The sequence below is a fragment of the Anopheles aquasalis genome, chromosome 3, assembly GCF_943734665.1.
Source record: "Anopheles aquasalis chromosome 3, idAnoAquaMG_Q_19, whole genome shotgun sequence".
NCBI classification, from domain to species: domain Eukaryota; kingdom Metazoa; phylum Arthropoda; class Insecta; order Diptera; family Culicidae; genus Anopheles; species Anopheles aquasalis.
In genome coordinates, this window is record NC_064878.1 from 34,859,422 (window position 1) to 34,884,063 (window position 24,642).

Sequence of the window (24,642 nt, forward strand, 5' to 3'; positions counted from 1 at the left end):
ATTGTTCGTCCTTTGTTTTAAAATTAGGATCCTTTTGTGGAAGATGAGACGATTAAACACAGTCCCAAGGAACATACACTATCGCTGTAAATCACAGCGTTTACGTTAGTTTTACGCTCCGTAGGTAAAGTGTTTGACAAACGATTCGGAATTTTGCTTTTATGCTAGGCCCCGTTGACACAGAACATTTACCCGCTCCTGTTAACGCTTAACAGGAGCGAGTAAATGTTCTGTGTCAAGGGGGGAGGGGGGTTTGCGTTTCGTGGAGCACTAGCTTGCGATTTGTGAAGCGCCACCTTGTTACCTTTTTTCTGTTCCCGTCGTCGTTCTCGTGTTCAGCTTGGATAATTGTGAGTGCTATCAGGTGTTAAAGATATTTTCTTCAATCGATTATACCGCCACGGGCCCAGCAGCGGCGGACGAATAATACTGCAAATTCTTAGAGGTTGATGAAAGCTGCCGTAAATTTTCTGCCGTACCAACGGGGGCGAATCTCACATGATTGACGGGGATTGACGGGGACGAGAAATGAAAAGTGCTCTCTGCGGCGATTTGTGTGGTGCCAGTTTAGAATCGTTGTGAGAAAAGGTGTACATTAGAAAATCAATAGTTGAGTGTGCGTGCGTGTGTTCGGCTTTTCCTCTCGTTCGTCGGATTTTTTTTTCTGAACGTAGTCCGTTTGTCGCACGTACTTGCAAGAAAACCTTGGCTGAAAAGCAGTTGGAGGTGATCCTGATTCGGCCAGTACGCGAAGGAACAGGGAAAACAGTTGGGAGAGGAGCGAAGAAAGTGTAATTCTCCGAAAATCATTTTTTATTCATTTTTCTCTCTAAACCTTGGATATTTGTACTGGGTTTTCCACTTTTTACAACCTTTTCTAAGATTCCACTTCCCTCACTTCTTGTTCTCTTGTTGCTCTTCGCCCAGCTGCGCATGCAAACATTGATCATTTTGGGCATGAGAAAGAGCAGAAGCAAATCGCAAAGGTAGGTGGTGCAGCTCAAAGGACAAACGACATCTTTGTGCAACCACAAACTGTGGCCCGTGACCTGTGGCCCGTTATGTGCATCTTTCATCCTCTAAAGTCGAAGCTGAAACTCGTTTGTCCCAAATTTTGCCTGGCACCGCAGCTCCATCGATTTCTCGCGAGTGACAATTTAGCAGAGTAGGCTCTTTAAGTGATTTTGAAGGAAAAGATAGTAAAAGTTAGTTGGCCGGCTCCGTTAGTCGTTAACTGGTAGGTAATTAAAAAAACTGAAGTTTTAACCGTGTTCGATTGCTACTACTCAGCAAGTGCGGTTACATATATGTGTGTTACAACTAACCCGCAATCAGCAATCGATACGGTGCGAGACCAAGGGCACAACGTACTTTTAGAGTAAAATGCCGAGTAGCCCTACGTAACTATGCCTAGCTTTCAACTGCTGCAGCAATAAGTTATCGTCTCTATTTAACTAACAAAATTTAAAGAGGGCCATGTATGGTGATGTGGTAGATTGAACGAATTGTTTTTCTTTCCCACAGAATCTGGCCTTAGATCTAGGCGCTAATTAAGTTTTACTAGCAGAGTACCCTGCCTAGTATCCGTAGATGAAGGCTGTTGAATGTTACCTCACGCACAATCTCACTAACACTTGCAAACCAGATTTTTAGTCAAATTGAACTCAATTACCTCGTGCAATCGGTGAATGAAGCTACCTGTAACTGAATCTTTTGGTCTAACAGAAGGTTTTTTATTTAAGTTTTTTCTTCGTTAGTAAAAGGGATTGAATAAATTCAGTATTGTCTTCCGGAAATTCAACGATCATCTAGCTTAAACGAACCATTCTGGAGGATATTTCGTTCCATGCATGTCTTTTTATCTGGGGCATGAAAACGAGTTCAACAAACAATGGACACGTGGCTGTGCTGTGTTCACTTTTTTCTCAACCACGGACTCACGTATATTTCTTTACTAGTGGTCGCTATATTTCATACTGCTTAAGGCATTTGTTGCCCGAAACCAAATCATGATGTGCGCTTGAAAGACATATTCTTAGCGCACTAATCTACTTGCACCATAACTTTGCTAACTGAAATATTCTTCGTAGTAAAGCCGCCGCACACTTACGCTAGGTTTGATGTATAGAATGAATAACGGAGGGAACAGGAAATATTCATAAAAAGGCCATTGCGCCATTAAGAATGTCGACTGAAAAACGGAAACGTATGACATCACATTTTGCTTCTCAGCTGCACCTGAGAAGGGTAGTGGAATACTTGAATCGAAATATAGGCGCCAACGGAGCACCAACAGCAACTAGATGTATACCACTGCAGTCACGAATTGCAGCTTTTGTGTTTGCAATGTCAACTACTAAAAATAGTGTTCAATGCGATTAATGGCGCAAGGCGAGTGTTATAAAAACATCAGTTTTATAGTGCGAATATCACGATTGTGTTTGGTAATTTTGGCGATAGTTTGTATACCGAGGATGGTGATCTTTATTTGATGTCTGATAGTCTTTTTAAAATATGTTTATATTATTGCGTTCCTCTTAATTTCTTTATTCAAACAAGGGATCGCTATCGCTAACAAACGCTAAGGACCGTAAAATGTATTTTTCTTTTTTATTCAATTTTGGTACATTTATCTTTGGAGCCATGACATATATAGTACGAACTTTTCTAAAGTACAGGAACAAATTTGTCAAGAAACAGCAAGATGGTTAAGCTGTGATGCAAATACGAAAACGTACGATTTTGTATACGACCAAGCAACTGTTTCTCTAGTAAGGTGTGAAGAACATACTTGAACATCTGCTAATTACTGACTATCTTATCGCGCCGTTATATCTTCGTGCCTCATCACGTCTACTACTTTGAACAATGCCTTTCATTATTACCAACACATGTAGCAATACCCAACTAATACAGATGTTCTTCAATTGTGAAGTTCATCATCATTCGTCAAAGCGTTTGCAGTATCGTTTCTGTTTCAAGAAATGACACTTAGCTACAATGGCTCATTGCATAGCCTATAAGAGCTAAAATTGCCCAGAACGTGACCAATGAAAGTCAGGTGACTATATGACCATTCAACACGTTTTGTACAAGATTTCCTGCCGTCTACGAGGATGCGTTCCGCATGAATACTTTGAAATATTAATTACAAATTTGATGATTCGCAGAAGGGTTATCTCGTTTTTTACAGCGCCACTGATTCAGTTCAGTGCAAACTTCAATTCTTCGGGCTATTCTCTAAAAGCAACAGGTTAAGAGTTATTGAACTTTAAAATAGGATACATCCTGATGACGCACCCGTACCAATTGATATACAAATTGATTAGAACTTAAATACCACATTCGCTTTCTCTAAAAAATGCCTCTGATTTTTTTTGCCTGACAAAGTGTTTTTGAGGGAAGTTCTCTCAAATTCCGAAGTAACAAAACGGAACTTCAGAAACAAAAATTTAGGCGAAATCAGTCAAACACAATTCTAAAATTGTCGAAATCATGATCTTTCAGCATAAATTTGATTGCAGGAGCAATCTTGGATATGTAACTTTATTAGCCGAACCTTTACATCCTCAGATTAGCTTGTGAAAGGACCGGAAAGCTGGATTTAATAGTCGTACTGGGTTAAATCCTCATTGAAGAGGAAGAAGGAGTAACCATTTGTTTATCAATATATAATGAAAACTTGTACGGAGATTTCCAGATCAGCTTTGGTTCTAATTTTGATAACACTTTCTATTGTGCGTTAACGGGAAATAACTTTGTTAATTATGTTTCTGTGTCCGATTCTTTCAGATACTTTCGCTAGCAAAAAATGTCGAGTCAACAGAAGCATCGAATTCAAGTTCCCGATGGATTAAGGGATGTACTGTTGGAATTTTCAATTGCTTATCTTCTGGAGCAACCTGGCGATGTTATTGACTATGCGGTGACTTTTTTTACTAAATTACAAGAAGACCGCAAAACAACAATGCACACGTCTGTCGAACCAACTTCGCCAGATGAGAGTATAATGTCACATGATGAAGGTAAGATTTAGTAAATAGAAATTCGTTCTCAAAGAACAATCAAAACCATCCGATACATATATGTTAAATATTCATGAAAGTGTTTTTGCTATATATATCTTTGGTTTTTTTTATACATGCCGTTGCCTTATAACACCTACCATTCGTCGATGCTGCATTTGTTACAATTTCGTTTGTATTGCATTGCAATTTTTATATATATATATTGATAAACAACAGAGAGTTACTCGGAAATCTTGGTAAAAGCTGAAATTTATTCAGAGTACAGAATAGATATGCCGATCAAATTTATTCTTTTCACGATCGTTCAATTTGCTTTGGCGATCTTTGTACTGCTTATCAACGATACAACATTCCTTATGCAAGACAACCAAAAGTTTAAAAGACAAAACTAAGAGCTGTGCAGTACTATAACCTACTATAAACTACTAAACTATTAATTAAAACGCTCAATGTGTCTTATTGAACACAAGCTACTCTACACTGTACAATATAACTACCATCCTTAATCAGCCAATGGTTCGTTATGTTAACAGATATAGCACAATCAATTAAGAATTAATAAAATCAGCAAGTGTACAATGCTTTACTAGCTGTTTATGGGTGCAGATGCATCTATTTGACAATCACTATGCAGAGCCTCTGAACGAATGTCTACCATTGTATAATAAGTCATTCTTCTGTTTTGATGATTGTATGATATGCTTTGAGTATGTTAACAATTGCATGTAACGCGTATGTCCGACATGAAACACGTTATCGAATCTTTCGATTATGTGAATGTTCGATCGTTCGTTCGGTGACATACACTATGAAAATAGATAGAGAGCCAATTCTTTTCGCCTGTTTACTTGTTCAGATAAAACTGATAAAAAAATTATTTATCTGTTATCAATCACATCACTTTCTTCTTCTTTGTACAGTCAAGAAAATTTCGTTAATTGTCATCGTTGGGCGTTTTACGTAAATTTATTTCAGACGCCCAGCAACGATAGCAATCCTCAGATCCATACCAACAACCCGGCAGACTATATGGGTGTCGTGTACGTGACGCATTTTAAGTTGTTACAAGTGAATTTAATAGGAAATTAAATCTAAACTTTATATCAACCCCTTTTTGACAGTTCTTAACTAAAGTTACTGTCTTGGCCGTGTGATTTAACATTTAGATCTAGCCTATTGGTGTTTCAGTAAAGGGTGTCACCTATGAAACTTAAATACATCCTGTTGTTGACATCAGTCTTAGGCTGGTGGATTTATTTGACTACATTGATGTTAATCCTAAGGCTTTCGTTATTTTTGGCAGACGGCTTGACTAGTTTTAATATACAATAGCTTTTTCTGGATTTGATTTATTTTCGAATTTATTGTTATGGGAGGTCCACATACTCAGATCTTGGTCGTCCAATTGCATCGTTCGACCAACATCCGAATCGCATGGGAATCGTAAAGGAGCATCCACACGTTACGATTTCATTGATATTAAATATACAAATATATCTGCAAAAACCTGATTGAAAAAAAACCTGACGAACTTTGATTTTAAAGAGCCATCCTCACTAAAAGTCTTATCATACAAGGAGTTCCGCAAAAATCGAAATAGGTGGCAGACTGACAGGTCATGGTCACGGTTATATGATGAAAACATTAAAAAAATCCCAGCCAGGAGGTTCTCTCAATTTTTGGCAAGAACACAAAGATGTTCGCGGTTTAGCGTTGTCCTGTTGGAATATAAAATATTTGCGATTGACAAATTTTGGCAGTTTCTCGTTCTTTATTCTTTTCAATTAGGGCAGCTTTTATAGATAGACAGTCGGATCAATCGTTTGATTCCTTGGAAATGGTTCAAAAGTTGTCACATCCTTCCAATCCCATCTAACTAACCGCATAATTTTCTTTTGGTAATATCACAGTTTGTTTGGTATGGCTCATCGCGCTTTGACTTTGACCCTTTTCTTTTGTTTGGTAAACAATGTAATTTTGAGAAATTGTGATGGTTTGTAAAAAAAAAATCAAATTCGTAAAGTAAAAGGCAAATCACAAGCGTAGGTCTTTTTTTAAATGAGTTTTTTTCATTTCATGTTGGATCGGAATATTGACCTGCTTTATACATCAAAAACAATTTATATGATTTTTTTAGTTTTATTTTGGTTATAAACATATGTTTACGTTTTTCTTAACCTATTGATAAGATATGACGGTATAATTAATCCAGATGATTAATGCCTTGGCATCAAGATCAATTTCACTCTGACGGCTTGAAAGTTGATAATCTGTGAGGAATAAATCTCCAGAACAAAATTTGCACAAACTGTCGTTTAATGATTTCCTATCATACTCATTACATATAGGTCTTCATGCGAGATAGGTCTTTAATCTTTTTCATCAAAATGTGTAATGAAGAACGAGGAAAAAAAACCCTGGTGCATGAATTAGTAAGCATTTCGCTCTGCATCTGTTTGTGACAGAGAGCACATTTTGCATTGTTCATGCTGCGTTGTTTTCTTCCTTTTGTATCTTTACGAATCCGTGTTGAATGAAGTTACAGCTTTACAAACAATAGAATTTATAGTGAGAAGTTTTATTGTTCGATTGCTTTGTTGCGCATGACACAGCTAAGTGTTGCGAAAAATGGCCAATGTAAAAGCATTATTAAGTAATATTGGCCTTTAATGGGAGGCTAGACCAGTGGTTCTGTCTTTTTTCTTACAACTAGGCAGAAAGTAATATCCAATAACGAAGAAGTAAATCAAATATTCCCATTTACACTTATTACTTTATTAACTTCATAAATATTTTATAAAAATATAACTTCATCATATTTTTTTCTGATTCTAATCTTTGTATCTTACAGAACCATTAGTAAATCGTTACGCATCGCGCAGAAAGTCGGTTTTTGCAGAAACCTATGACCCAGAAAACGACGACGAAGACGAAGGTGCAAGAGCCATATTTCCTAAAACAGATGAACAGCGGGCTCGATTGTGCGATTCGGTGAAGAATATTCTCCTTTTCAGATCACTGGATAAGGAACAGGTAGGATTCAGAATATTTGATTCGCATATGCAAAGTAATGTTTCTAGTAATGTTATAGAAGTCAAATGCACATAATCAAAATGATCACATTATTGTTTTCAGATGAATGAGGTACTTGACGCAATGTTTGAGAAAATAGTCCAAGCTAAAGACTATATTATCAAACAAGGGGATGATGGAGACAATTTCTATGTCATTGAATCGTAAGTATTAGTTGGCTTGGGAATTCATTACGGATCACTTTTTCACTTTTTCTATTTTTATGTATGTACTCTTAGTGGAACCTATTATGCTTATGTTGGTGAGGAGCAGAAACATATACACACATACGATAATAGAGGAAGTTTCGGAGAGTTGGCTCTCCTCTACAATATGCCAAGGTGAGACATACATGTTGTACAAATCTAGAATGTATTATAACAAGAGATTTCTACTCACTACCTCTAACTAGAGCTGCCACCATTCAAGCCGAAACCGATGGTAAATTGTGGGCAATGGATCGTCAAACTTTTCGAAGAATTCTGTTAAAATCAGCTTTTCGAAAACGTAAAATGTATGAAGCTCTCCTTGACTCAGTCCCGATGCTTAAGACATTGCAAGTAAGTGTGTTTTTTGTGGACATAATGTCTGTATTTAATCTGTTTTTTTTATTAATGTATATAAAGAATTACGAGAGAATGAATCTGGCCGATGCTTTGATACCTCAAACATATGCTAAAGGTGATCGAATTATTAAACAAGGTTAGTAACAAAGTTTATGTGAAAAAAATGCATAAATTCCATTAACAATGGTTTTCAATTTACAGGCGATGCCGCTGATGGAATGTATTTTATAGAAGACGGGAAAGTTTCTATCCGTATTCAGCAAGATGCTGGAGAAGTGGAAATATCAAACCTAGGAAAGGGTGGATACTTTGGAGAATTGGCATTAGTCACACATAGACCACGAGCAGCTTCAGCCTATGCTGTTGACAATGTGAAAGTAGCATGTGAGTTTTTAGTTACGAAAGGAATAAAGCACTATCCTTTCCGTATTCAATATTTTTCATTGCTTTTTATATATTCTTCTTTTACGAATTTCAATTCAGTCTTATAGTTATAATACTGTTATAGAATTTTCAATACAGATCACAGTAAATTTTTTTGATAGGTCGCACGCGTCAGGTTCTCTTTTTCGGTGGCGGAATATTTTATTATCATTTATTAACCTAATCATTTAATCATATTTTCTCTTCTTTTAATATTTTTGCATGAACCTATTTATTCAATGTGTCGGTTTTGCCATGTACCAAACCCACGTGTCTGCCATCCTCTGGAATATCATCGTTTTTCTTAACACACATTTTACACACTTTACATCAATTTATAATATTGTGATTCTTGATGGTGTTAAATCAACGTTGAGTTGAATACCCAAATATCCTATGTAATTTTCAACGCTTATTTGTAATCTTACTTACGATACTTGTCGGATATGTCGATGGTAAAACAAACATCTATTTCGGAACGATTCGGAAACACTTTATTAATCATTCCGTTGACGAGAACGGTAAAGTCCTAGAAACAGAGTGCTATGAGCGTTTATTAGGCAATTGCATTGATGTTTTATTGCGCAGCATGAAGCACTATAGATACATTGACGAAGCTGTATACAACATGATTTGTGAGGCTTGTCAAAAGTGTTAGAAAGTATTTTGATAGTATCATTCATTTATGATGAAAATCTTTATCTTAATGCAGTGCAAACACACTTTTGGAATTTTTTTGATCAAGAATTTTGGCAAGTGAACTGTAATTTGAGTAATATATTACACGTTGTTGTCATACCATCGTGTTCTCCCCATTGTTTATAAGAAACAACACTTTGCTTTATTTCTTACACAAGTAGAATAATCATAACTCACTACATTACATTACTCGTTCCACTTCGAATTCATTCGCACTAACATACGGCATACATCAACAAAAGGTAAGAATATACAAGTGTTGAAGTATATTGACGATACCAGATTGATCGCTTTGTTAGTGCCTTTCAAAACTGATCCAAATTGAATTATTATGGAGTTCGTGTTTAACCATATATCTGCTACAGAGCATAGCTTGAACGCATCATTGGCTGTTTTTCGTAGAGTTGTAATTTAAACATGTTCGATATCATCCATTTTCTCTAAATTATATTTTTCCACTATTTCAGTTTTGGATGTGGACGCTTTTGAACGTCTACTAGGACCATGCATGGACATTATGAAGCGCAACATTGGCGACTACGAAACGCAACTAGTGAAAATCTTCGGTAGTAAAACTAACATAAGCGACATACGATAAAAAGAAAAAAATTAGTCTGGAAAACCTGCAGTTGAATTGTAAGACATTTGCTAAATGATCGAGTCAGCGACGATGAATACTGTACAGAATTTTACTTATCGAGAAACGCTCTTATTTTTAAAGGCGTTCTTCATCAATTGAGTTTGAGTTTATGATTTGTCAGTAAAAGGTCATGCATTGTTCGGAAATGATAACCAAAACGATTATTATCAGTTGGTCGTTTGCATTTTCAAACTGCGAAAATTATTTAGTGAGAGTAAATAGAAATCAATGAGGTATTTTGGAATACTAACTTCATATGAGATGGTTGCAAAAGTAGTTGTAGAATCTGAATGTTCTGCTATATGGCGCATCATTGAGGACGAAACAAAAATAGTCATACAATCGCGCACAGGTTAACTGTTATAGGACTCTATATTCACTTTACCTGCATAATAGATTAAGGAACGAATGCTGCTGAAACTGTAACTGTATGCGTCTGCTCTGGTCAAATAATGAATGATAAGCCAAGAATATAAATTTGCAAACAACTAAAAGAAATCAAAATGTTTGACATTCGCTCGGAAAAATTGTACCCGATAATGCATGCATAATCAGAGGCAAGATTTCTAATATGTAAAACTGAGAAATTTTGGAAGAATAGGGGATTTATAAAGCACCAATATGGAATAAACACAAGCTAGCCATTGACTGCGATATAAGCCAGCGTAAAAGTTATAGATGAAATGGAACTTCATGAACATACATGAGTATCTCTGTAAAACTTATAAGTATCTCCGATGAATACCACGCTGGATGTATCGACATCTTTAGTGGGCATGTATTAGAATGTATGTATGTCTGTATCTATGTGAAACATTCATAATCATTGAGAATGGCGTTTAACGAAATAGCTCCTTTTCAAGGCTTGAACAATTGATATCAATATAATTTTATTTTTGGTAACTTGTTACATTCATCACAGGAGTATGCTACACTTTTTATATTTCCAATATTGATTTTATTGCCTCTTCTATTGTTTTATGCGAAAACGTACCAACAAATGTGGCATCTTGGATATCGAAAACTGCAAAATTTTATAGAGCATGGTATAAATCAGTGGTCTCAAACTCATATAAGCACGCGGGCCGCAGAGGACAGTATCAGCAAAGCAGCGGGCCGCAGTTTAAGAAATCCGCGAGTCCGCCGGCCGCACCATTATGTGGTGAATGTTGAAATGTTGAGAATTTTTTTCTTTATTCATTTTTTCGATCGTTATTGTCACTGTAGATGTAACACAAATCTTTAATTCCAACTGGCGCATAAAAAAATGACAAAAATCATACAATTAATGACCAAATACATCTTAAATATATTCCGTGGATGTGGCCGTGTGCCGCACAAAATAGTTTTGGCGGGCCACATGCGGCCCGCGGGCCGCGAGTTTGATATCACTGGTATAAATGAAAGAGTAACATCAAGAAATACTTGCTTCTTATTTTTGTTTCTTTACTTGCTTTTTTATTCTACATTATTTAGAGGTAATACAAATAGTAAAAAAGTTTACGTGGGTATGCATGGATTACACAAAAAACATGATTGGTTTGTGAACATGATGTGAATTGAATATCCCAAGACGTATCATTGTGCATATAGCTATGCAATCGGTAAAATGCCATAAAATCAATATAGAAAAACTAATGACCATTATTAAGTTTAAAGAAATGTGTTAGAACATCAAACACCCAACAAAACAAAACAAATGAAAGGAAAATTAATAATAGTGGCACAGTGCCATTGAAATCATGAAAGATTCTAGTTGTACCGCTGAGAAGGTTGCAGGCCGATCGAGCAGCAAGGTAATTGTACAAATCTGCTGCGCACAGGATTACTTAGGCATGTAACATAACAGTTTTATTGTGTTGACGCCCGTTGTTGCCACACTGCAGATGTATTATCATATTTTCCCCAGAACAACAATTATTCTATGAATGTAGCAGAGTGAGAAAATTTAATGACTTCGAGCTGTGAGCCGGCTTGATGTTTAAGTAGATGCATCCACAACGTCTACATATCACACGATCGCGAAGCGCAACTGAATATCTAGTATAGTATGTGGGCAATTTAAAATATCTTGAGTTGGTTTGGATTACTATTTATTACTATTTACGTTCAACGAATAGTCATTTAGCTGCAATTGCCACTAATCTAATTATCATTTTGTAAGTCTCTGGCTCAATAATATTAGGCTCAATCAAATGTGCGGCAGTCTTCCGAAACAAAACATTTTAATCCGGCTCGATTTCTATTCATTGACCTTGGTTCGTTTGCTTAGTGATAAGTTTATTTGTCTCTTCAGTGCACCAATGCGAAATAAGTTTTCATATCGAAGAAATCATATTGTATAGAATGCTGAGCCAAATCTATTTGTTAAATATTCCATTAAGCTTTTACTATTTCTCAAAAAGCTTTAACGGACAATTTGTGGCCTGCTATTGCTATCAATAATGAAGTCCAGTTCATTCGGTCCAATATACCTCCCACTATAAGACATTGGAACGGTTTCATGTAGTGGAAACAAAAAAACAGTAAAAGTTATAAGCATGTAGCACATAACCAGCAAGGTCATGACTCCAGTTTTTATGTTTAAACATGATCCTGTCCTAATCCTCTTCTAATTTTTTTCCTTACTTCTACATATTACAATGCAGTGTATGAAATGCAATAATTTCAAAGATAATGGTCTAACTTCAGTTAATATTGTTAGCCAAGTATCGAGGTAGACTTATGCACAATTGATATTAACTATCAATCTATGAATTGGTGTACGCTACAGATGATACTGATACGCTTAGCAAAATTTATTTGCGCATGCGTTAGATACAAAAAGGCGAAAAAATCAAAGCCCTGATTCGGAAACGGCATCGAATTAACCCTCGTCGCATTGCTTTGTCTTAGTCATGTACATTATTCTGGATTTGCAGAAACATGCTGTTTTATCTCGCATGCATAGATGCAGTACGGTATTACAAAATGGTCGAAAATGAAATAGAAATCACCGTTGATGATGGAGGAAGTAGCAAATGATTTTGTTTTGTGGAAAAAAAATGCATGTGATGCCCACAGACATCTTAAATGTGCCGATTAACCAATAAGAAATCGTATAAGACAAAAAAGGCTATTTTATTTAACTGAGCACGGAACAGTCCAAATTGGACCGTTTTTTATATAATTAATGACACTCTATACAACCATTAACAATCTGCAAGAATATGGAAAAAATCGTTAAAAAATGAAATAGAAGGGCTGCAATGGCGAAAGCAAGCGGGTTATCTTTCGATAATACATTTGCAGAGCACGAAGTAGTTTTCGTTGTCGGTTTTGGCTAGTTGATAGGAGAAGAGCTTATACAAGATACAAACTATACAAACTGAATGTCATTTTTCTAAACCATCGTTAGTAAGTTGGCTGTACAACCGAGAATAAAACTTTTACGCAACACCTTCTACTACACGCAAACCGGCGTAATTGTAACACTCGGCGCGGTATCTTTGAACTAACTCATCAGTCATATGAACGGGTTGATTGTTGAGCAATAAAAATCGCCAGCATTAAACAGAGACACGTACTTGCAACTGTGAGCCGATCGGAAGTAGCAACACTTTTGATAAACACTGCATAGCCTAGAAACATGGAGCGTTTTTGTTTTATAACTGTAAGTGAGACGCGGAGCCATATGTATAATCCGTAGCGTAAATTGGATCGAAACTTTCAAACGACACAAGCACCGCTTTAAATGAACTGCCGTTTTTGATCTGTGAGTACTTGCATTCAAAAACATACGTACGATATTTGCAATTCGATCTGGTCTCGGTGAATGCTAGTGCATCATATTTAATACATAGAAAGTTCATTAAGTATATTTAGTTGACATTATTGTGTTGCGAGGACAGAAATACTTTTTGAAAATTTATTATATTTATACAGCAGTAGGCTGTCATCATCCTCTTGTATTGAAAATGCGGGCCATTTTCGTTTGAAATGTTGAAACACAGTTCATTTCAAAATTGTAGTAGGGCATAATAGTATTGATTGGATTGTTATTTAGATGCAAAAATCAATAAACTGCTATTAGGAATAAAAATTGATCATCAACATTCAGACCCCCCCTATATTCAGCAGCCGGTGCTGTAATAATACGACCATGTTATTCGTTTGTATATGAACACGTAATATTCATATTTTAATGAAAGCTATCTGACATAAATTAATCTTTTATGTTCACAAACGAACATTGCTAAAATACTTAAATATTCCTGACAGGATCCAGACCCGAGCTCTAGCAATAAGATAGATGTTGCGAAGATAACCTGCAAAAGGTTTACCATATCATCCGCCCGCACCAAACAACCAAATGCTTTTCTATCCTGCAAACATCCAAATGCAAAAACAGGTTTGGCTTAAATTTGCAGGTTAAAAAGTTTGAGCACAGACTTGTTATGTTTTACTAGCTTTGTTTATGAACCTAGGATTCAAGTTATTCTTTTGTTCAAAGTTTCAATGATGTCGCTACAGCAAAAAAAAATGCGTAAACAACAAGGTAAAATTGGTAATGATAAACAAAACAAACAATGTCGCTGTCTCGTTATTGAAGATGTCGTAATATAATAAAAATAAAAAGAAAGTAGATACAAGTCAAACAACATGTGCTTCTGTGAACATATTGATTGATGACATATTTAATGAATGCATTACTCGAACAAATGTAGATGATGAGCTTTAATGCTTTCAATATAAAAAATTTAAGTAAAGCGTAACGCGCTAAGCGTTCCGTTGCGGGCAAGAAATACTGATGGATTATGATGACGATGATGATGAAAATGTTTTTTCTGAATATATAAGGACGGAAGAGCCGTATGTGATGATTACTTTTTTTTAAACATTTTTCGGATTCGGAGAGATTTGGAAAAAAACCTCGAGCCTTCCCCTATGGTTCTCCGAATTATATAGAGACTCGACTCTTTCGACGGTTTTTAGTACAAAGGCGCTTTGCCGGACGCTTGACCGACCACGATAGGACAGTGGCCGTTTGTTCCAGATTGAGATGGTAGTTGGACAAGAAGGGTGTACTTGTTTTTGTCCAATAATTTAGTGTCGCTGGCGATGGGACGATTTGTGTCAGATTCTAATACCAATCATGCCCAGAGGAATAGACGCGCAAATTGTGCAGTATATTCGACGAAGTTGATTTTAGCACCTATTGCATTTGTTAAGGTCAACATCCTCATGCCAATGGCACCAAACAGGAGATGTGCAAAAAAGTATTTACTTAAAAGTATTGACGTGGTTTAGTTCGTCGAAAACCATTAACTTCCCTCCAAGTAAAAAATGATCAGTTAGGATCATGGAAGGATCAGAAAACGACCATGATGGTCCACAAAACGTGAATAATAAAGTTTGCGAAATTACAATGCACCAGCAAACAAAGCAAACCCAGCGCAGGGCTCAATAAGAGCACTTTACTAGAAGTAACCAGCTCAACTGCTGTGTGAAATGAAATTCGTATGGTACACAATAACTTCACAGGATTTTTTTGCCTACGAGGTTTAGATATCGACAAATAAAATGTTGATTATGTAACTGATCTCGGGATTCCAGAATAGAAATTTGAAATGAGATAACATGGATAATGTTAGAGTGATCATTGAACAGCTTGTTGGTTGGGCATGAAGGAAAAAAATAATCCTGCTTTCGTGCATAACCCTGTAACCGGGCCGCTATTTATCATTTAAGAAAAAATGGCTCACTTCTGCGATTTGATTTTGACGAAACTATCAAACTATGAATTTATTCTTACCGTTTCATTCAACACTTATAGCTTAACTACAACAACTAATCATATCAGTGAGTGGAAAGAGAACTGTTAATCTTTTGAAGTGACTGTGCAGTCAAATCAATTTTTAAGCAGCCAAACAAGTAGTATTCAGGAAGAACAATGTCTGGTCAACAGAAACTTTTGTGCTTATCCAGGTCTTTCTTGGTCTTGCTAACTAAACACATAGTTATTCTCTGTAATTTACCAGCCGGTGGATTATACTGAATTTGAACTCCTTTGTGAATGACATTTCCATTCCATTCAGCATGTTGCTGCGCATGCCTGTATTGCTATTTTAAATACCAAACTAACGCATGCGCAGAGCACATAATCTTAAAGAATATTTTAAAACCTACGCTACGGTGCATTAGCGTCAATAAGCAAGTAATAGTAAAATATTCCTACAAAGTTTAGTGATTTTCAGTTTCCAACGTGGTGAGGTTTGGATGCATGTTATCGTAGATACTATGGAAACCAATAGTGAAAGGATAAGGAAACGTGCCGAAACAGCACTGGCAATAGCGAAAGATTTTATATTGGACGAAGAGGATGAAGATGTAGAAGATGAGAACGAAGCCGAGGATTACCATTCCGATGTTCCACAGAACGACGGAATTGATGACACATTGGAAGAAGGTGCAACAAATTACAGAGATCAAGAACAACTGCCTGACGCGAAAATAGATACGGAAGAAAAGGTGTTGTAGTCGCAAAAGTGATGAGAACAACAATCTTACGACTAGTTTCATTGCAGACGCATTGCAAAGATGAAGAAACGTTACAAGAAAAGAAAAAATGGCTTAGCACATTAGCTGGTATTATAATCCGTCCTTTAGGTGTGTTGGTCAGATGAACATGCCTGTCTTAAAATTAATAAGACCAAAATTATGACTTTGTTTTATTAACCTACAGGTGCCAGATTCAAATGGAATCTAAATTTTAATCTAGATATACAGGCATCCAATAAAAAGGGAAATCCAGTAAAAAAGAAACCTACAGATTCTAAATGCAACAACGACTCGACAATCCCAAATTCCACATCCCAAACAACCCCAGTTGTGACTAAGGATAAACAGGTAGCAATTGACGATGCTGCAAAAATAGAAAATGTAAGTAAATGTAAGCATGAAGTAATGATAAACGCTCCTATTGATAACCTATGGATGGATTTTAGTTGACCAAAGAAATCTCTCGCCTTGTGAAATTAGCGGACGTTTTCCTGGATGGTAGGATATTTTCTACATTTATCTATAGATAGATCTATACTCCACGCAATAATTGTTATTTTTCAGAGTGCATCAAGTTGAAAAATAAAAATGATCTATTGTCTGAGGTATGTCAGATTTTTCTATTTTTTTAAACATTTTTTTAAGTTATACATTGAAATCACTGATTAGACTTTTTATTGTGTCACACACTAAAATGAAGATTCAAGTGTTAAATTTAATTTACTGATTTATGCTGAATTCAATTTCAAATAATCAACTCACTTCATCAATTCATCAAAAATTTCACTTCACTGCATTTTCCATTCCAATTACTCGATTAGACTGAAATGGTGACACCTATTTTTCATATTCTGGATATGTTAGATGGCACAGTTTGTTTTCGTTCTTATTTTCTTACCGTAGGATGTAAATCGTTTGCAAGCAGCTGAATATGATCTTCAACGTTCAAGGGAAGGTAATTAGGAGGGACGGGTACATTAGACAGCCCAGCGTAATATATTTTCGAACTATTTGCTGACTATTACAGAATTAATTGAACAAAAGCAAGATTTTGAAAAAAAATGTTTGGAGCTTGTCTCTGAATCAGAACTACATATTGCAGAAATTAAGAGACTCGAAACAGCTCTGAGAGCGACTGATGCAGAGTTATCGAAGGTACGTTTCTAACAGATTTAAAACGAACTTACATTTAATTACAGCAAAGTTTAGCTGCTTATACCAGCTTGATCTAATGGTACTGATGAACTTTTGATGATTTCCTATGTTGATGTAAAACCCATCTCATTTCCGTAGATAAAGAATATTTCTGAAAAAAGGAACATGGAGTTTCAACACATGGAGCAAGGTATTTTCCAAACACTTGAACGAAGCTAGAAACAGACTACATGGAATCTATTTATGTGTGTAGATCAAAAACTATTGACATCAAAGTGCGATGTGTTAGCCTCAGAGCTGACAATGAGCAAGCAGGAACATAGTCGTGTATTGGCAGATTTGCAGCAGCAATTACACAATATGGAGAATGAGAAATTCATGATGATAAACAAACATTCGTGCGTTATAGCAGAGGTACTTTTTCATAAGATCTTCTTTCCGATGAAATGATGCAAGATTTCAACCATATTTCCATCCATCAAATCTCGTGTAATGGTAGATTATAAAAGAGAAAAATGAGACCGAACAAAAACGAGCCACAGCTGAAGTAGAAATTCGCACACTGCGCCAAAGGACGGAGGAATTACAAAGGGAAACGGTGGAAGGGCAAATCAAGTCGAAGGCATATGAGCAAAAGATACAGCAGCTTCAGCGTGCAATTTCGGTGTAAGTATGATGTGAGAGTAATTTAATGAAAGTAACCAATACGCCTAACCTTCTGTATCTCCGCCCGTCCCCACCACCAACTTCAGTATCGAATCGAATCAATCTTCGAATACTACTAGAGAAAATAGCAATCTTTCCTTGTCATGCCCTATTTGTGGAGAGATTTTTGAATTTCTTGCGGACATGCAACTACACGTAGAAGATTGCAACAATTAAAATATGTCGCTTTAAATAAACTCACCATTATCCCTGGATTCGACCGTGGCGCCTCGTAACACATCTATCGATCAAACGTCGTCATATTCAACCTAGTTTCTGTTTCATCAGCGATGATCTTTAGTCACCAACTTCCGCGAAATTTTCAACGGAATCCAAACTGTTGCTTCCACTGGATGATTCGAACAACGTGACCAACCTTGAGCATTTTAGATCGGTGACGATTACTATCCAAACAGCCTTAATGGAAGATTGGTAGGATGGAACTACAATCTATCATTCTAACGACCCCCGTAAGCGGCATTCGAGTGGATTCGTGGTGCGTCTGGTCGGTGTGAATGTCAACAGGAACTGAACTACTGGTAACCTATCACCAAACAGTCTAGGATACACTAATGGAGGATACAATGAAGGATACACTCAAGTTAGTCAAAACCTTTCGACGAAGTAAAACGGAATTCGACGCGAAAAACTGAAAGACATCGCCAGTCTAGGGATAATGGCCGGAAGTTACAGTGATTTTTAGCTTCTCCTATGACCTATGGCTATAACGAACATTTCCGCAAAAATAATAATAATAAAACAAAAAACAAACAACAACAAACAAATGATTAAATCACTTCAATAGTTGAATACTTCCACGAAGCAAGAAGATTGCTTCGTTAGATGCTATTATTTGAAGTAAAAAACTTTTGGTCATGTTGTTATGCTTTTAAACGATGCAGTTGTCCTGATGACGTGTGCAGTGTATTTTTCCCAGTTTATGAACAGATCGCAGGTCCCGTTTTGTACACAGGTTACCAGCGTCTAAAGACTAGCGTGATCAAAACATTATTCAAACTATGATTGTATAATGTTTTTGTTTCGGTTAAAAAATGATCAGATGTTGAAACAAAACTATATGGATTTGGAATTTTAATAAGTACTAAACAATGACAAATTAAGCGGGACATAAATCGGTTCTATCGTAGAAATGCTAACTGCGGGGCGGGTGGATCATCGTATGTGTCTTTTTAATATGCTATTAGCACGATTTTTTTTGTACAATATGGTCGAATCTGAACATTTGATTAGATGTATCCTCAATATAAACACCATCCACCAGAGTCCTGTAAAAGACGTGCTGCTTGGGAAGATGATGGAAAGAACAACTGGAGTGAATTGCAACCAAATAGATGTGATACGCATAACAGGGGATGTGACCAGTACATGTTGGTGATGTTCTCAGGCTGTGACCAGCATTTCACCAACTTTCTATAGCCGCATCCAGAGTTTTAGCGTGTCTTCCAACTTCTTCTAGGAACATTTTTAAACAGACAAAATTATGAGTAACACCGTTCAGTCGAATTGAGGCTTTACGACTTCCGGCTTTGTTTCGATCAAATGCAATAGATCAGTGTAGTCTGTCAGGTTTCTTTAGCCGCACTTATAATTTCGATTCCATCAGAAGATTTCCGATGTGCTTCAGCGTTTTTATTTGTGCTTCAGCAAACAGTAAGAAATGATAATGACATATTTTTTGGAATATGTTGGGGGTGACTTACTGTGCATTTAGATTGGGAAGTTCTCAAAGGAAACAAAGTTGAATTCACGCATCGACTGGCAAAACTGTTGACTCCATCTCTAACAACAGACGGGTCATTCCAGAAACCTGGCATCTCAATAACGATTGGTGTTAAAAGAAGAGCACACAGAGAGCGCTGTCAGCCTTTTCCGGCCGAGGGACCGATTTCTCTTCTTAACATAAACTTCCAGCTATTAGCAAGTACTTGGAAGGAGCGGCCGGTCAGCACCATCTCAGAAAAATGGCAAATAATCCCTTCGATACAAAAATGTACTAACAAACTGCAGAACATCTTTCGCGCTGTTCTCTCGGCAATTAAGTACATTTTGAACTTGAAATTGTAGAGGCGTGGTGGCAAGATTGTATCTTTCGTCCTCTCACAGGCCTTACACCGAGTCAATGGTCATCTGTCCTCTCCCTTATTCATCCATCTGTGAGGCAGGGCTTCCCTCTGTCCTGTGCACGTGCGAGTCGTCTACCAACATCCCCTTATCACAGAACTCGAAATTATTTGTTGCGATCAGGATGCTATGGTTAATGCATATGCTGACTCTCCTCCTTCCAAAATAGAACGGGCCCGAGAAGCGATCGAGGCTTTCGGTTTTCCGCTTTCGGGAGCTTCCGACTCCTTAGCATATTGTTTGAGCGGTTTGATTATGTAACAGGTGTTGCTCCTCATAACTTTTAACATAAGTATGTGGTACTCGGCAATAAGATGTGTCTAAGATCTCCACACATATGGAGCGATTCTGTGTAACGGGTCATGGGGTGTCCGAGGTGGTGGGGCTATAGAAAGTTGACAGAATATTCTTTCAGTAAACCTAGCAAACAACCATGATTTCGGAAGAATTATTAGAGAAATTGGATTTGGTAGTCTGCTTCCCTTTTATTGAATGCTTTTTTTTGTATTTCGCCTGTTTGTGTTCATTAGATGATATTTAGGTATTTTGTGAGTCGTCGATCATAACAATGCACAGTGATTTGTCTATTTTTTGCTTTTATGTTGCCCTTGCTATCATACAAAAGTATACGCCTTAACGAAGGTGACCATTCTGTTAGTTTATTTTAACCCGAAATGCTCTCGTTATTTGTCGCTTTTGTGTATGCTTTGCCACATCCTTGTGTACATTATGGGCACATTAGAGGGATTGCTGTTGCTCAATGATGGTATCTGTATATAAAATATAAATATATTTCATATAAATTTGCATTGATTTGCTCTCAACACGATGCCGTCGGGCAATTGTGGTAGGCATTTTGTAATTACTTTGTATTGTATCGGTTTTGTTCTTGCATCTTCAAAACATTCTATTAAAGTCCATCGCAAGGATCTATCCATTAAACCTTGCACATAACATTAGCACATTTCCTGGTGCTACATACTTTTCAAAGAGCAAACGCACAATGTTTTGCCTTTTCACCCATTCCGAACAACACTGTTGCAGAGATGTCACTTAATACCCCCTCGAACCAACCACGGAAATCCCTTTGGTATGTGCTACTTCCTTGCTACGGCGTGAATCTTATTCCACTACCCAGTGCCTGCGAATTTCTATAACTATACGAAATATGTTGGCTTAAATACACATCGTTTACCATTGTTTCTACTTTGGCACTACAACATGCTCGTACGATTATAGTTGGCTCTGTCTCTATCTTTACCGGTGGCATTGCTCTACATACGAAAACACACACTTTTGCGATCGAAAACTCGTTAGTCACTCATGTTACGTGCTTTGCTTTGTTTTACCCAGTTTTGCATGCATATCAATTTGTTTTAAAAAAGAAGCTCTATTTTATTTTTTATGATTGCCTTGCATTCCTATTTTCTGGTTTTACGACTATTTTCCTTCCATAATTAGTCAATTCATTCTAAAGTCAAACCCTTTCATTAATATTTGTATACGCCGCCTTAATTGTATCATCAATGTATCAATCAATGTAACACCGTCCGTTGTACTCGTTATGATCTGCTGGACATTGGCCAGAAAACAACGCCAAAAAGCAAAACACAAGCTGGTGTAAGAGATTTTGCATGAGTATCTTGCGATATTTTCTTTTTTAAATTCGAGCACACTCATTGCCATCGCTCATAATTTCATATCTGGTGCTTTGCGAATGAGTTATTAAAGTTCAAGATATCTTAAAACCGACGAATTCGTTTGCGCAAATGTTGATGAATAAATTAAGTACGCTGAGGAAAGGTGCATTAATTTTTAACACTTAGAAAAGTACATTTATCAAACACGATGCATCCAAAAACACGTAGAAAACGGACATTATGTCGATATATCGGATCTTTTACGCTTTTTAAATGGAATTCTTCTTCTCTGCCTTCACATTGCTTGCGATATTAGGTGCCTAGGTGCATTTTGCATTAATGATACAAATGTTTCAACATATGTCATTTCCTAAAAATGACACTTGTATTCTACTATTTTAACACCATCGAATTTTGCACATTTATTGATGCATTTCTTCTGTAGTGGATTTGTATATTTTAAATTTATGTTAATGAAATATTAATAAAAAAATCAACATGTTTCGTAGGAGATGATTCGCATAAACTAAGGAATCGTAGTTTTGGCAAAGGCAGATAAAAAATGTGATTCATTTTTTGGCATCTGTTCTTTTTAATAGAGGGCAAATTTCTTTTAAAAGAGTTAATTTTTTCAGCTAATATTCCATCATGAAACGATGCTAAATCATCTCAAAATTATTTGTTTTTATTTTTAACTTAAATTGCCTGCGTGAGTCGCTTTGTTTAATAGATTGATAAACCGATTTTCGTTAGTGACGTTTTTATTTGTGTAGTGATGTACACAATAAAGGTTTATATTGCAGCTAATAAATTTGTTAGTAGATAGATATGTTACTTTGACTATACATTGCTTATATTGTATAGAGGTTACATGGATAATAACGAATATATATTTTAAAGTTCTGCAATCGAAAAATGGGCTGATCGGCACAAGGTGTATGTTTGCAAAATTCCTGTAATCTGGTTTGTGATTTTTCTTCTTCCCCTTTTTTTCGTTGGAATACATATTGCACACGATATGGCACTCACATGAGCAGGAAATTAATCTCATTGCTGGGTTTATTAATTTCAAGCTGGCACAAAATCAAGTTACAATGCATTCCGAAAAATTTGCTTCAAGCAATTTGCAACACAAACAGTAGTTTTACCTGATATCATTCGTTAAAAAACCAAAAACAAATTAAAAAAAAATCTTCTGGTTGGTAAATTTGTATACAAAAGAATCTGGCAAATGTTTTTATATCTTTTGTATAGATCGTAAGTTTGCTCAATATCCGATGACTTGAACTATCGCGCTATGTGCTAAACTATTGGTTTGTGCATTAGCTGTTAGTGTAGGATTATAAACCAAAAGCATGTTTTTGTCGAATGTTTAATCGGTTTTGTATGCATTTTACTTTTAGAGTCCATTCTTGGGTAAAGATTCACCCAGCTGTCTTGCACTAGCTTTTTTGACATTTTTAAATAATGAATGCATTTTGAAACGAGCGAAAAACATTTCAATATTTCATACACAATACGCCTAGGTATCACTATGCGTCACTATTGACTGCGAATGTCGGCAAGTTGGAATTACATTTTTTTTCTTGCTGGTGAATACCTATAGCGTTCTAAGCTAGTTTCATCACTCTCTTCTCTACTATTATATTGCAAAATTATACATTGGTCTTTGAGCAAATGGTTTTCTAGCCGTTTTTAGTTCTGTCTTTCATAACATAGAATGTAGATTCTCATTTAGCAATCACACAATTATTGCTATCTAATGAAGTGAAACATAATTGAAAATATATTCTTTCTTTTCTACTTTTTTGTGTCCGATTGCGCTTTTTAATTACCTGCCATAAACTATTTAGTAAATGAGTAATTTGGTTTTTACTCTCGCCAAATTCGCTTATCATTTTCAAACTGGTTTTTTTCAAATGTCCATAATCACACTAATTCAGCTTGGCCGTTATTTTTAGTCAAGTGTAATATTAAAACTGCCGAATTGTTCGTGAAAAAAATGTAAAAAGAATTCATTTCCCAAACTAGTGGACATTTGAGTTCTCCTTTAGCATTGTAGACACACTCGACACTCAATAGCACAGACCGAGAAATGATTAGAAGTTTAAAATTAACTTTTAAAAATTCTTTATGATCCAGTTGCTCTTTTAATAAACAGGATACATGAAAAATAAAAATAAAACAATAGTTTAACTAGAGTAAATTTTTTTTATTGAAAACACTTGGCGATGCGATAATATTATGAAAAACTTAGCAATAAATTTATCGTTTTATATTTTAAAAATTAGAACGAAAAGGCTCACAATATTCTCAATATTTTTTGTTTTTTTTTGTCTATGATCCTACAGTATTCATATGTTTAGTCTTTTATCTTTTCTATGCAGTAAAAATAAAGGTTATATTGAGAAATCTAACTTTAAAACGAACAAACCAATCAGTCTCAGTAGATATACTAAAGCTTTTTGTCGTCTAATTGAGAGCTGATGTGATCGTTCGAGTTCATGCTCATCTTTAGCTAGATTGCAGAACATGCTACTAGTAGTGCTAAAAGACACTCATTTTAAACAATAAATTTTATTATCATTTTTCAATTGATTTCTGCACCATGTTTTAGCAATCTTTGTACGAAATCAATTGGTTACAATGTCTCAAAGTTAATTGAAATAAGAACATTCCATACAAGTCTTTATTTCGCAAAGCTTTCTGCAATAAGACCGTTGAAATATTTTATTAGTGTTTTGTAAAACTGAAAATTAACTCGTGTTACTTTAAATCGATCCTCCTTCATACGCACAGAGAAGATACATTTATTTTGATAACATTAATAAACTGTCATGGAATTTAGAATTTGCTGCCAACCCTTACTTCTCTCTGCAATTCTGTACTTATAGTTTCATTTAAATTTCCCAGTTCCCATTACAATGAAAATGTATCATGCCGTAAACGCAAACGCAAATATTGAACGAGGAACCAATTACGTACTTCAAAGCATAGTGCAAAATTGTTAACGGCATGTTCATTGGTCATTC

General features: G+C 36.0%; 3 protein-coding genes across 12 annotated transcripts in view; 2 read left to right on the forward strand and 1 right to left on the reverse strand.

Annotated features, from left to right (window-relative positions):
• Nucleotides 1–207: 207 nt before the first annotated feature.
• LOC126578617 (cAMP-dependent protein kinase type II regulatory subunit) lies at nt 208–13,997 on the forward strand. Of its 10 annotated transcripts, none has more exons than XM_050241379.1 (11): nt 274–350; nt 928–986; nt 1,086–1,237; nt 3,793–4,025; nt 6,880–7,061; nt 7,164–7,264; nt 7,340–7,441; nt 7,513–7,660; nt 7,727–7,802; nt 7,868–8,050; nt 9,256–13,997. In XM_050241379.1, the coding sequence occupies exons 4-11, from the start codon at nt 3,812–3,814 to the stop codon at nt 9,384–9,386; spliced, it is 1,137 nt and encodes a 378-aa protein (XP_050097336.1). In that variant the 5' UTR covers nt 274–350; nt 928–986; nt 1,086–1,237; nt 3,793–3,811; the 3' UTR covers nt 9,387–13,997. The 10 variants fall into 10 exon arrangements, 9 of the variants coding, with proteins under 9 accessions (XP_050097339.1, XP_050097336.1, XP_050097338.1 ...); XM_050241378.1 differs by lacking the exon at nt 274–350 and adding an exon at nt 477–791; XM_050241380.1 differs by lacking the exon at nt 274–350 and adding an exon at nt 477–791 and having other exon boundaries at nt 1,131–1,237.
• Nucleotides 13,998–15,592: 1,595 nt separating this feature from the next.
• On the forward strand, nt 15,593–18,866 carry LOC126575384 (uncharacterized). The gene is made up of 11 exons (XM_050236060.1): nt 15,593–15,938; nt 15,995–16,076; nt 16,153–16,349; nt 16,415–16,466; nt 16,533–16,573; nt 16,872–16,923; nt 16,996–17,123; nt 17,262–17,313; nt 17,377–17,537; nt 17,623–17,789; nt 17,876–18,866. Exons 1-11 carry the CDS (start codon nt 15,687–15,689, stop codon nt 18,003–18,005), a joined length of 1,314 nt encoding a protein of 437 aa, XP_050092017.1. The 5' UTR covers nt 15,593–15,686; the 3' UTR covers nt 18,006–18,866.
• Nucleotides 18,867–20,435: 1,569 nt separating this feature from the next.
• The window catches only part of LOC126578603 (poly(rC)-binding protein 3), a 57,530-nt gene continuing 53,323 nt past the window's right edge, over nt 20,436–24,642 (reverse strand). Inside the window, exon 11 of the mRNA XM_050241330.1 lies at nt 20,436–24,642. This exon is cut by the window's right edge and continues 5,997 nt beyond it. The gene's annotated coding sequence lies outside the window, so the exon portion shown is untranslated.